The 14558-nt window shown below is 40.1% G+C and overlaps 1 protein-coding gene across 5 annotated transcripts in view; it reads left to right on the forward strand.

Annotated features, from left to right (window-relative positions):
- rcan3 (regulator of calcineurin 3) overlaps positions 1-12947 on the forward strand; it is a 44725-nt gene extending 31778 nt beyond the window's left edge. For all 5 annotated transcript variants that reach the window (XM_039786379.1, XM_039786380.1, XM_039786381.1 and 2 more), the window contains 3 exons: positions 7677-7850; positions 9525-9696; positions 12296-12947. In XM_039786379.1, coding sequence (XP_039642313.1) covers positions 7677-7850; positions 9525-9696; positions 12296-12450 — 501 coding nt within the window. In that variant the 3' untranslated portion in view covers positions 12451-12947. The remainder of the gene's footprint in view (positions 1-7676; positions 7851-9524; positions 9697-12295) is intronic.
- The last annotated feature ends 1611 nt before the right edge of the window (positions 12948-14558 follow it).

Below are 14558 nucleotides of genomic sequence, written 5' to 3' on the forward strand. Positions count from 1 at the left end.
AGAGAAAAAAACACACAGAATAAGTCTTCTTTACGCCCTAATTAGGCTCAGTTAATCTTTTCATTTTGATCCAAATTACCAAATGGTGTAATTCAACATAGAATTGTACTAGGTTGTAGATTACAGTCATGAATGTTGGTATCCGAGTGCCAATGTGATTTAAATACTGTACTAGCTTAAATGAAACACAAGATCAAAATTAAGCATTGTGACTATTTTCATTGCTGATTAATCTGTTTATTATTTTCTTGATTAATCTCTTATGTTAATCATTTGGTCTATGGAAAACAGTCCCAGAGCCCACGCTAACGTCTTTAAACTGCTTGTTTTGTCCAAACAATCCAAAACCCAAAACTAGTTTTACTATCATAAAAGACAAATTAAACAATTTTTTCAAATGTATACATTTGAATAGCCAAAACCTGTCAAATTTGGGGCAATTTGCTTAAAACGATACTGTGTATTTGATACATATCAATTAATCACCTGTTGGTTCATCTCTATACTGAATGCTTTTTAGATTTCTTATCAAACTATTATACAACAGATCTTATTAGATCTCTACATGCTGTTTTCTCGCTCTGCCCATTTAGTTGTTGAATGCCATTCCAACAATGCAAAGCTTTTATTTTGAAATCCAAATTGGGGTGATTTGTTTGTTGCCTTTATGTGTGTGTTTAGTGTACTGTTTTTTCAGGCGCATGGCTGATCAAAGGAATGATGGGACATGTCTGTGTGTTTCAGCTGATGTGCCTTGTTCAATCTCACCAGTGACAGAGAACAAACAGCTGAATATGTGAGCCCTTTTTAACTCCCCAAATTGCACAACGATACTGAGACAACGATAACAATGAAAGTCGACAGCATGCTGGAGCTTTTGCGAAATGTCACAGTTTGAGCACAATTTGCTAATCATACATTCAGAATCTGGAATTTGTTTAAGTATTTGGTGCAACTGAGGTTAGATTTAGTGCGTGTTTATCTAGGGCTGGGAGATATGGAGAAAATCAAATATCACGATCATTTTGACCAAATACCTCAATATCGATATTGCAACGATATTGTAGTGTTTACTATTGGTGCTTTCATAAAATATTTACACAATGAGATGTATGTTTTTGATAAATAATCATCATCAGTAATGTGGATATAATGACTAAGTGGGCAAAGGCAAATAATAGTTAGAACAGCCTGGTAAGTTCAGAAAATGACATCATTTTACTGTAATGCAGCCTTTAAAAGTAGGAAAAGACAACACTTATGCCATATTACGATATCCAAAATCTAAGACAATATCTAGTCTCATATCATGATATCGATATAATATCGATATATTGCCCAGCTCTATGTTTATCCTTCATTGTGTTTACAGTGCAAACAGAATAGGATGGACCTGAAGCTCTGCTAATTGTAAGTGATCCCTACACATTGGAGAAACGTAATCCTTCCTTTACATAAGATGGGAAAACACTTAAGTCATCTGTCACATGGTTACACCCAATTCCGCCACTTGAGAGATGCTGTTTATTGTTCAGCCGACTGATCTTTTATTCGGATGATTTTGTATCAGGACCAATAGCTGGTTCTGTGTTTACTGCCTCCCTGTGCCGCTGAATGTGAGTGACGCCTACAGTCATGTCCTGTTGCCACCATGATGACAGCCTTTCCATTACCATCAGGGACATAACTGCCTCATTACCCAAGAGGCAATCAGCTGAAGGATGGCCCTGCAGCCACTGACAGAGTGGCTTCAGTTCACTAGCAAGCTTTATATCTCTCCACATTAGATTTTGTATTGTGCTGGGTTGCTTTCTGTCTCTTTGTTTGGCCTTTTTGTGCATCGAATTCTTCTTTCTTGATCTCTATTTTTTTCCTCAGCAACAGTCACCTGAGGGAATGTTGGCACTCAAAAGACGATTGATTTAACTTCTCTTCATATACAAACAGTATAGTCATGGCTCATGCTACATAATAAAAAATTGGTTAAACATTTTACTTTAAATTTCTACTACCAGAAGCATTTTGTGAGCTATCATGAGGACTTTGTTTACTATAAACTTTGGTGATAGTTGTACACTTGCAGCAGGAAACATTCCCACTTTTTTATTATATGGGAGAAAAAATGGCACCTTTTAAAAAGAAGTAGAAACACAACAGCCTAAAATATATTTCCTTCCTGATGCAACAAGACAAAATATTTCCTTTTGTCATTTTCTTAAAAACTTCCTGAGGCCTCTTTAACAAAAGTTATTTGCGACACTGCTTACTAGGGTTGGGTACCGAACTCTGTACTTTTTTGGGTACCGTCCGAATTGCATCGGTACTACCGAGGACCGATTCACAGTAACTCAAACGGTTCCAAATTTCGTTACCTGAGAGTGCGTATGCTCAAGCTTATCTGTCTTCTCTGCATGTTTCACAGAGAGCGGGGCTTGGCTCTGAAACACACACACGGAGAGGTGCGGACGGAGCTAAATGACGTCGCCTCGGCAGTTTGCTTAAGTCACAGTGTGTGGTTACACTTTTCAAAACTTCACGCAGACACCGTTCACTGCAATATAATATAATGGCTAGCCGAATTTGGTCGCGGTGCAGTTAACGTTACACTTCCTCAGAGACAGACAGGCACAGCAGTGTTGTCTATGCCCTGGTCAAAGACTGACAGGCTGGAGGTTGTAGGGTAAGGCAAGGTAACTTTATTTCTATAGCACATTTCAGCAACAAGGCAATTCAAAATGCTTTACGTAAAACATTAAAGAGCAATTAAAAGATATAGAAAATAAAAAAAATAGGTTTGGAATTATTTTTACAGAGTGAAAGATGTCATTTTGCAAATTGCAGCTTGCGTGTTGCAAATTTGGTGAAACCAGCCCCCAGGTTTGCTCAGTTGTGCAACACCAGGGCCGAGATAACAATCCAGAACAGGAAAGGAAGGGAATTTAGCCGGTTGAGGTACACCCTCGGTGTTATGTAAAGGTGACATGGAGAAACATGTGGTCAGCAATAATGACAGCACTCGCCGTCTGAATCAAGCCAAGTCAAGTTGTCGGCTATTTGAGAGCTTTGACTCCACGCCTCCTCCCCTCGACTGTCTCCACCATAAGCACATCAGATTTCTCTTGTTAGATAAACAAAGGGTGAGGGTGATGTTAGGTTTCTCAATTGTGTTGTTGTTCTCAAAGTATATCCGGTTTTCTGTTACCATGTTACTGTATGTGAGATAAAACATATTTCCGTACAGCTTCTTCAATAGTTGTGGTTATCTGCCTTGTTGAGAATGAAAAGAACAAGGACATGCTGTTCTCGTTTCTTCTCCCACCTGTTGTCCTACAGCTCTCAGTCCCTGCAAATACAGTAATAGCAGGTGCTGGATCAAGCTGTGTGTGTGTGTGTGTGTGTGTGTGTGTGTGTGTGTGTGTGTGTGTGTGTGTGTGTGTGTGTGTGTGTGTGTGTGTGTGTGTGTGTGTGTGTGTGTGTGTGTGTGTGTGTGTCTCACATTACTTTACCATGCAGAAATGCCTTCTGCGTATGTGGATACCTACAGAAATACCAGCCAACTAATTGTGGAAACACAGCGAAGAATCCTGAACACATTGTTCGCTTCACAGACGCTTATTCCTAAATCTCTCTCACACACATGCATGAAGAGAACAAGGGGAGAGGGTCACCGCTGGGAACATTTCTAAGGCAGATGAGCAGGCCACTTTTCAGCCCTGTGTCACTCAACACCCCACTCCTCTTCCTCATTCACTCTCCTATTCCACCTCTTATTCTCTCAGGATGTCCGATCATAGCGACCCCATTAATTGGTGATGAGCACGCTCACTTGTTACACCGCAATCAGCTGTGGGTGTGTCAGTGTCACTTTTTCAGCGGGCTTAAAAACAAACACTACATGCTATTATGGAACATGATAACATGATAGCTTTCCCACATCTCTCCTCATGCCAAAACATCAATTTAGGTTAAGGAAGTACCCACTCAGCGCTGTGTGTGTGTGTGTGTGTGTGTGTGTGTGTGTGTGTGTGTGTGTGTGTGTGTGTGTGTGTGTGTGTGTGTGTGTGTGTGTGTGTGTGTGTGTGTGTGTGTGTGTGTGTGTGTGTGTAAATGACTACCTATCACACATGGAGTTTGATGACATATGAGTCATAGTAGCTGGCTAAGGCTTATGGAAAATTCACGGCTTGAAATAAGGGCTTAAGTGGTCTCTGCAGATAGGCCAAACAAGTGCTTTGTTATTCTCAAACTAATTACAATTACACCCAAATCTGAGGAGTTTGCAAATAAACAATCGCTGGTTAAATGCTCTAAAATTGAAGTTGGCATTTGATTGTAGTGCTGTTATATGAGCTTTTGATTTTTTTTTTTTATGTTTTGAACAACATTTTTTTGCCAAGATTGGATTACAGAATTTTCATGCTCCCATGGAGGGAGCCAGACTTTTCTAAAGCTGCGCTAATCAATATTTTGATACTAGCAATAGAAAAAATACTTTGTGTATTGTGGAAGGTGTCACTCTAGTCACAAACCACTCAACTCTATGGAGCTTCATAGCATTTTTTAGTTAATTGTTTTGGTTTTACAGCCCGCTACTTTACGTTACTGCTTAAAACACAAATCTGGTTTGCAGAGGGGGACCCTTTAACCTCTTGTTTTTTCAGATACTTTTTGGGTCATTTTTAGGCTTTTATTGACAGGACAGCTGAAGACATGAAAGGGGAGAGAGGGGGGGGAATGACATGCAGCAAAGGGCCACAGGTCAGAGTCGAACCCGATCCCGCTGCGTCGAGGTGTAAACCTCTATATATGGGCGCCCGCTCTACCTGCTGAGCTATCCGGGCGCCCTAAAACAACATTTTGACATGTTGTTTCTTCAGCTGTTTTATTCACAATTAAAGGGAAAAAGCTATTTGGTTAACTACTATTTTGCAGTTGATTGTGTTGTCTGTGGGGGTAAGACAATACATTTTTAATGAGCACACTTAACACTTGGCTGTCCCTGTATCGTGGTGAGTCACATTCTTCCCTCTTTGGCTTTTTTGGATTGCAGCATTGTAATTGCTAAGTTAGTCGGTAATTCTCCTCAAAATGCATAAAAGGAGTCAAGAAGATATTCACACATTCCTGACTTGACCTCTTTTCCTAGCATGCACCTTGTATGGTGAACAAGAAATCTTTCTAAAAATGGTATCACGGAGCCCAGAGGTGAAGTCAGCTCGGAGGTTTAGCCAGCCACCCCGAGGCATTTAGCAAGCGAAGAACTGGGAATAAAACAAGAAGGGAAGGAGGGAGGATTATGAGTAAAAGCGTTAATGTGCTTATTCTTGAAATGCAAATTGTTTTACCACAGTGTACACCACACTGCGGCATAACTGTGGTTCACAGCTTGCACAGTCATTAACAGCTCTGCGTGTGTCAGACAGGGTGATGATGTGGTTTCTCTGCAGAGAATACACCCTGTATTTAGGAGCATATTCTTACACTAACAATGGCTAAACCTACTTGACTGTAGTGAAATAAACAATAATCAAGGACTACAAAATAGCAGTACCTTAATTAATAATTGTAGTGTTTAACGATTAGTCGATAGATCAATTAATTATAAAGTCAAAGCAAATATTTGGTTACAGCTTCTCAAAAAAAAGTTCTTGTCTCACATTACAGCAAATATAAAAAAAAAACATGACTTGGATGGATTTTGATGGACATTTTCATTGTTTTCAGATGTTAAACAATGAATTGATTAAACAAGAAAAGTGACTTAATACTTAATCATAGAAATAATTGTTAGTTGCAGCCCTATAGCGGTGCACAACTTCCCTCCAGCAGTTTTGTGATGAATATGAAAAATAAAAAAATAATTGTTAACTTTATCAAATAGAATAAGACCTTTTTGGAATCACATAATTTCAAACAAGATAAGACCAGATGTACAGTACAGGCCAAAAGTTTGGACACACCTTCTCATTCAATGCGTTTCCTTTTTATTTTCATGACTATTTACATTGTAGATTCTCACTGAAGGCATCAAAACTATGAATGAACACATATGGAATTATGTACTTAACAAAAAAGTGTGAAATAACTGAAAACATGTCTTATATTTTAGATTCTTCAAAGTAGCCACCCTTTGCTTTTTTTGATACAATGCAAACCCTTGGTGTTCTCTCAATGAGCTTCATGAGGTAGTCACCTGAAATGGTTTTCACTTCACACGTGTGCTTTGTCAGGGTTAATTAGTGGAATTTTATCCCTTATTAATAAAAAAGCAAAGGGTGGCTACTTTGAAGAATCTAAAATATAAGACATGTTGTCAGTTATTTCACACTTTTTTGTTAAGTACATAATTCCATATGTGTTCATTCATAGTTTTGATGCCTTCAGTGAGAATCTACAATGTAAATAGTTATGAAAATAAAGGAACACATTGAGTGAGAAGGTGTGTCCAAACTTTTGGCCTGTACTGTATATGTGCAAGATTTTATCATGGATTCATCCAAAGGACACAGGAATAGCAGGACACTCATTTCAGTATACTGAGTTTACAGATACTTGGTGTCTGCCACCATCACTATGCTGTCACTAATGTGCAGAGGCAGATCTCACAGCACATACTGCCTATTTTCCCTCCAGCTAACACACACCCTTTCCATCCTGGTGAGAGGTGCTGTGTCAGCTGAACAAGGGACGTGTTATGGGAGTATTTCAGTCTTGTGTTTCCCACTGCCTGAAAGAGCATTGCAAATATATTGAGACAAGCAATGGCACTAAATAACACAATCATGGACTGATTTGATAGATGCCAAACTTACCAATTGATGTTGATGCTACTGACTGCACGAATGGGCACATGAATAAATTAAAGGGAATAGGAAAAGGCAACAGTATTATCATTTGATCGGTATGTGTACATTTGTCTGGAAAGAAGGCTTGGTTCCATAGTCAGTGGGAGATGGTCGGCTAGGAGACAAAGAACAACGCTACTGGTTTCTCAGGAATCAGCTCTCCCGGCGGCCTCTTTCCTTTTCCTTCCGCCCTCCTACTGAGCTGTTTGATTGAGTTTGCAGTTGAGGAAGCCAATTGGGTGCCCATGGAGATGATAGAGTAATAAAACATAGGAGATGTGGGAATAAATCATATGGGTATAGTTAAAGACAAAGTGTGGTGCATAAGGAGGAAGAGGGGAGTGATCAGAGAAAGGAGAGAATTTCATAAAGAGACAGGGAGGGTGAGGAAAGAGGAGACAGATGGGTAGTTGAAAATCTAATTTCCCCATTAACTCAAAAGCAAATTAAATGGGTGCCGAGCAGTTAGAGTCACGTCTAACGCTCAGACGGAGGTGTCAGTGAATAACTTAAACCCCCAAATTTTAGCTCACCCTAAATTTGTCTCATCTTTTCACCAAAAATATGGAAACACTGCGGAGCTGACATAGTTTTTGTTGGATACTTACACAAAATACATGTATTAAGAATATTTGACATTTAATGATGGAGTTTAAAGGGGTTATTTAATTTTAAAAAAGCATGTAAAATAAAACATATTGACTGAGCTGCTCCAAAGGATATTTTACCAGATTTACCTGATTTCTTTCTCCTACAGTATCTTCAGAATATCAACATAATTATCTTTAATTCCATCTTTTATCACTTTTTTTCTGTGTTTGTCCTCTGCAGGAGAGGTTCGAGGCATTGTTTAGGATCTACGATGAACAGACAAATTTCCAGATGTTCAAAAGCTTCCGGAGAGTCCGGATCAACTTCAGCACCCCAGAGGTCGCTGCCCGCGCTCGCATCGAGCTGCACGAGTCCGAGTTCAACGGCAAGAAGCTCAAACTCTACTTTGCACAAGTGAGCGTCAGTTAAGGGGTCTGGGAAGGGGCATGGGGCATTGGACATGGACCATCTAAGGAAGAGCAGTGCTTATTTACATTGGAAGTCATGCTATAGTGCATCATTCACTGCAACGTGCACACGCAACAGGAACAAAAACTCAGAAAAGGAGGGTGACACTGGCTCTCCTCTAAAATCCTTTCGCTTCCTCTGTTTTCTATTCCCTTCTCTGAGCCACACCTTCTCTGAGACTGCTTCATCAACCCACCAACCCAGTCACACTATTAAATACAAACACATCATTTGCTGATTTCTCTTTCATCGTAGACATATGCATTTCTCTGTCTGTTGCCTTTGGGGAAGAGAGGGAAAGAAAAGTGTGTTCCTAGTACAAACGCAAAATAAGATGAGCATATATCTTCAGTACTGTGATAAAATAGTTATACCTGAGCTCTTAGCTATACAAGTAAGCTACACAACACTTAGCTACACAAAGATAAGTGGCTTGTTTTTCATAATCTGTAGGTGAACCGATGTCTGCTTGTTTTGGTTAAAAGTGGACCAAATGTGGTTGAAAAGCAAAAGTTTAGACATCTAGCTGGTTACATACAACCATTTAAATGCCTATATTGCAGTGTGTAGCAAGTCCAGACAACCCATTAAAGGTGCAGTAGGTAAGACTTTCTGTCATATTTGCTGAAACTGACCCTATGTTCGAGTAGAACTACATGAAGCAGGTCATTAAAAAAATCTGGCTCCTCTGGCACCACCTACAGCCTGTAGTGTGATTTGCAAAAATCCACCGCTCCCTGTTCAGATGCACCAATCAGGGCCAGGGGGGATGTCTAACTGCATGTCAATCACTGCTCATGCACACGCATTCATTCTCCCTTGTAGGGGGAGGGGCTTAGGAGAATGTTTTGGGCTTTAGCAGAAAGGGGGGAGGGACTGAGAAGTTGTAGATGTTCAAATTTTTTGTCTAAGTCCTGGATCTTCCCAATCCTACCTACAGCACCTTTAAAATGTACAGTAGTCACCAAAGCTATGTTAAAACAACTGTTATATGTCTCATTAAACTCATTTTAAAACACAAACTTGCCCAGATGCCTAGACGTCATTTGGCCTGCAAATCATCAAATTCCTGCTTCCTAGGAAACCATGAGTCAACTTGTAATTGATGCCTGTTTTATCCTAAAAACATTCCCAGTCCTGACCCCTGCTGCACCTCTCAGTACTTTGATGTAAGAGGATAAAGGATTTTACCGCTCAGACAGATGCCACATGTAGGTATTGTAATTATGGCTATTGGCTGCTATCAAAACGCCAAAATCCCCTCATGGGAAGAAGCCTACAATTTGAGACTAAAAGCAAGCAACACTAACATGCTATTCTTGCTCTTAAGTATCAGGGTTACATATACGGAAAGAGTGCAGGAACTTCCCAATTTGACCTTTCTTAGTGGAGCTTTTCATAGTTGAAAAACTATGACTTTGCCTCAATTTGTCTACTGTTACTTTTCACAGGTAGTATGGCATGAAGTTAGGTTGCAGCTATGTCCACTATCCAGTGTACCCTGAGACAGGTGTACACATAAGAAAGACCTATTTTTTCCCAGAGAGCTTCACCCACTCTGTATCACTTTGATCTCCTCTTTAGAGCAGCCTTTATCAATTGTCATCTCCTCTCCGATAGGTCCAGAATGGCGACGAGAACATTGACAAGTCGTACCTTGCCCCTCCCCAACCCGTCAAACAGTTTCTGATCTCGCCGCCTGCCTCGCCACCTGTGGGCTGGAGCCAGAGTGAAGACGCTACGCCCGGCATCAACTACGACCTGCTGTGTGCAGTAGCCAAGCTAGGACCTGGTCAGTACTCAGTCAGTGTTTAATGTTCAACAAGCTTGTCCAATATGCTCATACTTACACAATACATATTACATATACATATACAGCACAGATACAACACAAAGGAAATGGTGTGTAATGCTACAAGGGCAACAAACACTCCGGATCACTGCTATACGCCATTCAAAAACAGCTATAGATCGGCAGCGCTACCCGCATTCTGGAAAGCGACCATGCTGCCATCTTGCTGAGGTCAAAGTATGTAAACAAACTACAGCGCATGCACCCAGTGACGTGTGAGGTTAGGAAATGGTAAAGCCAATCAGAGGCCGCCCTACTAGCCGCTAGACATGAGAAGCCTGCCTTTGTCTACCTTTCTTAGAAATTAAAGACTCATTGTTTCAGAAATTACCAAGATTTCCATTTACTAAATCTGCCACAATTATAATTGTAAATGGTATATTGTCAATTCCAATCAATAAGGCCTTCAAAGGAATTTGATATTCAAAAATGTGAATCATGAACAAACGGATGAATGAAGAATTTAGATCAGCTTCACTTTACAACAAAAAGATCTTTTTGCAGTTCCCATCCTATTACAATTTCAGCAAGTGTACACAGTGTAGGCAGCACTTTTAGTACATTTGGATCTTTCCCAGCAGCCTTGTTCACCAGTCACCTTCTCCGCTCAGAAATAATGGCGCCTCTGTCTGCCTTGTCGACAAGATTTTAGATTGCAGCAACCTTTATAAAATGTCACCTAACACACATGGAAAGGTGTGTCACGTCCACAATGTCTGTCCATGTTTGTGTATGTGCCTATGCTCATGCTGATGAAGTGGAAAACATGACTTCTTTTTTTTTTTCTTCCTTTTAATAATTTTCAACCAAAAAGAATAATGAAGAACAAACAAACTTCCACTCCCTCAAAACCTAACTGGTCATTTAGCAAATCAGTAATTTTGGAACAGACTAAAATAATGAATGGAAGTGTTTACAAATTACAGTGAATTTAATAACAAATATGGCAATTACAATTGACTTATAAGGAAGAGAAGAGAATAACAATAATAACAGGTATATAACATGTTTAGGAGTCTTGGAGTTGAGTGTAAGAGGTCAGTGACAACACCACATGCTCATATCACATGGGAGCCATCAAAGTATGTCAGAAAGGGCCTCTAAATGTTGTATGTCTTAGGCTTCAGGCAAGACATTATGATCTCAAGCCATGAAGAATGTGTGGGTGGGGCAGCTTCCTTCCATCTCAGCAAAACTGCACGTTTGGCTGGAAGATATTACTTTGAAGTTTGTATTCAGTTAAACACAATTATCTTTTTGTCATCAACAAAAACATGATTAAACTCACCAAATACTCACAAACCCACACGACGCACTGTTTATCCTAGAGGATCACGTTTGACACATTCTGCTGTTACCACAGCAACATGAGGAATCAGGAAATGGCTTTTGTTCTGGGCCTCACATCCTGGCATCTAAAATCAGATAAGCACCGGGCTGCAGCGCAGCGCTCTGACTCCCTCTGTCAACTCCCCGCGGTAACAGCAGGACTCTATTCACCGTCCGTCTCTCTGTTTGGCACCACGGTGAAAAAGCTACTAGACCAATTTCCTCCTGTCTGCCAGCTGTCTGATCTCATCTCCATGGCAACTGTGATACAATCTAGCAAGCGTTTGTGTTTTCAATCTGAGTCCGCTGAGTTTGGCATCTGGACAAAAGGCAGAACTATTCCAAGGAAAGTCTCTTTGTTTTCTCTTGAGGCCGTGTGCTGTGCTGATCTTCAACACAATGGACAGACAAACAGTAGTATCTTGTGCTGTAAATTAAATATCCCTCAATGTGTAATAAATAGTATATTACTATACTATAGTATTATACTAAATACTCGTGAGCTACCGGTAGCTCGCCAATAGGTTTACAAACTGAGACACAAAATGAACATTTTTATATTTATATTGTATTTTTAAAATTAAAAGTGAGGTAGCTAACTTTGTGGGCCATAGACGTGGTAATTTGTTCTTGGACCCTGATGGGAATATTTTCAGTGATGGAGCCAACTATGTGGGCTTAAAGAAGTGATATAGTCATGAACCTTGACGTGAAGTTAAGATTTTTCATAGGTTTTGGGTATTGCAATTTCAGCAAACAGTAGCTTCATTCAGCTTACGTTTGTTATGTTAATACATGTAAGTGATGTGATGCAAGTAGCTCATGGCCACTTTCGTTATTTTAAAGTAGCTCTTAGATAAAGAAAGGTTGGAGACCTCTGCTCTAGTGAGCACGTACACCAAAATAAAATGGCTCGAAATAAACTGCAATGCATTTGTTTTAGTGCAACAGGGGAGATCTATGGCACAGAGAAATAAGTTATATCTGTCTTTGGCTACACAGATAATACTTGTTAGTAGATCACTTCATTGTTGGTTATGGTCTTTTCATGGGATTTGATGACAATAAGAGAAGTCTTATCCTTTTAGTGCATAGTACTTAAACAAATGTACTGACTTACTTTGCACCACTACCTCTTAAAGAGTATTTAAGACTAGACTCTTTTTATTAGTAACTCCTCCCAACCTTCCCCTCCCTCCCTCTCTTTCAGGTGAAAAGTACGAGCTCCACGCGGGGACAGAGTCCACCCCCAGCGTGGTCGTCCACGTGTGCGAGAGCGAGGCGGAGGAGGATGAGGCAGCGCGGCCAAAGCAGCAGATCGTCCAGACCAGACGTCCCGAGGAACCCCCCAAAGTCTTCAACTAGAGAGGCCTCCCCCCCAGACACCGGCGCGGCCTCTGACCGCCCCTTAAACCCACAACACACCTGCCCTCTCTCTCTCGTCTCTGCACTCACAGAGAGCGTCGATGCCCCTCATTTCAGTTCAACTACAAGCAAAAACAAACCAACAAACATTGCTCGAAGATGGTGTTTGTGGGGAGCGTGGCGATGGAATGAGGCGGCTTGAAGGGGATGGATGAGAATCACACACACACTCATCACATTCTGCGGACAGCGTGGGGAGCGGCAGGCGCGCTTGCCTCCACCCCACCAATCCCCCTTGTTTTCAACAAGAGGGGTGGAAATACCTGTCCCAACGCAGGCACCTGTCACTTATCACACACACTCAGCTCTCATTGCTAGTCCTTCTCAGTGGCTTGCTAGTTAGTTAGCTTATTGGCTTGTACCTCTCCCTTTGTCTCACAGTCGTGTGTACAATAATTCTTTGTTAAACAGACTTTATTTTTTTTACAATAGTGTTTTCAGATTATATATATATATATATATATATATATATGTGAATGTATATATATATATATATATATATATATATATTATTTTTTATTTTATTCTTTTCTTCCTTTTCATCCATTTTCATATCTGCTGGTTTGTCGCTTCAGCTTGCATTAAGATTGAGTGTGTGATGTACCCGCTCTTGTCTGCATGTATATACTGTATTACAAAAAAATACGTACAGAAACACAAATCCTAACAAGATATTTCAAGAAAAAGGAACCTATTTAACATCACACACCGCACGAAGCGCCATATGTTACTAACAAAGTTGTGGTGGCTGTTTGACTTTCTCCCCCCCCCCCACCCCCCCGGCTGGTTTTCGCTTTTTGTCTTTTTTATTTTATTTGGAGAGGTGTTGTTTTTTGCTAAACTACTAGATGTGTATTCTCACTATGTATTTGATATCCCGACACTTTTTGCATGCTAAGTTACTTCTGTAGATGAGGAGCTGTGGTGTTTTTTTAATTGTTGTTTGTGATGACAGGGAAACAGTGCGATGCTTTTGACGCAAGTGAATGTCCCCCGCGCAGAGTTGAAAGTGACGTCTTAGGGGGGAAAAAAGCGGAATGGTTTTTTTGTAAGATTGACAGTTCAGTCTTCAATTTGATGGCAAATATGAATTTGTCGCTTTTGTTGGGACTTGATGGATCAGAGACAGTTCATCCCCCTCATTTTCTTCAAGGGGTTTGGGATGTGCATTTTTTTTTTCTTCTGATTCTGTTTGTTGTACTTCACATCTTTAATGTCTTGGTTATGTTGTTTGGTCTAACCCACTTTCAGGTTTTTCTTCTGAAACCTACTACTGCTTGTTTGCACTGAGTATCTCTTGATATCTCCAAGCAGTTGCGAGGCTCTGGACCGTCTCCTGCTGCGCACCACAATACTGCGCTGCTTCTCGCTGTAAATAGCTGAGCAGTAGATTTGTGGATAGAGTCCTTTTAGATTTTGTAGATTACCTAAAAGCATTTTGCTGACAAAAGGGAAAATTAGGTTAGCCTCATGAGATATCAACCAAAGCATTCACTCACCTCATATTGTCATGACAAGACAAAACAATTTTTCTTACTCAGAGACACTGATGTATATTGTCAGAGTGAGCAGAAAGAAATCATATTTTCCCAACACAAAGTTTTATTGCATTATTTTATTTTATATTGGCACTTTACTGACTACTACTACTACTACTACTACTACTACTACATTACTTATTTGCAGTATTTAGTTCAGTGGAAAGTTGAACAAGTCTCCACTAAAAATCGTAATCTTTCTTTTTTTTTCTTTTTTGGTTAATTCTCCCCACGGTCCCATATCATATCAGTGTTTCGCCTCTTTACATGAAATATTTCAGTGCTTTAGAAGCAACATGAACAGATGTTCCTAACAGGGCTTTTGGGTGTCAGCGGTGAGTCTAAACCTTATTTGTCATTTGGCAGCATGAAATCTAAAAATACTTTTTTGCTATATAACAATATGAATTAAGCAAAAGACAAGTCTGTCTGCATGTGAGCACTTTATTGTCAGCGTTTTGTTTGTTTCCTTCACATAAAATAGTCCTTGAGACAAAGTAGGAAGCACAT

The sequence above is a fragment of the Perca fluviatilis genome, chromosome 20 (assembly GCF_010015445.1).
Source record: "Perca fluviatilis chromosome 20, GENO_Pfluv_1.0, whole genome shotgun sequence".
Classification (NCBI taxonomy): Eukaryota; Metazoa; Chordata; class Actinopteri; order Perciformes; family Percidae; genus Perca; species Perca fluviatilis.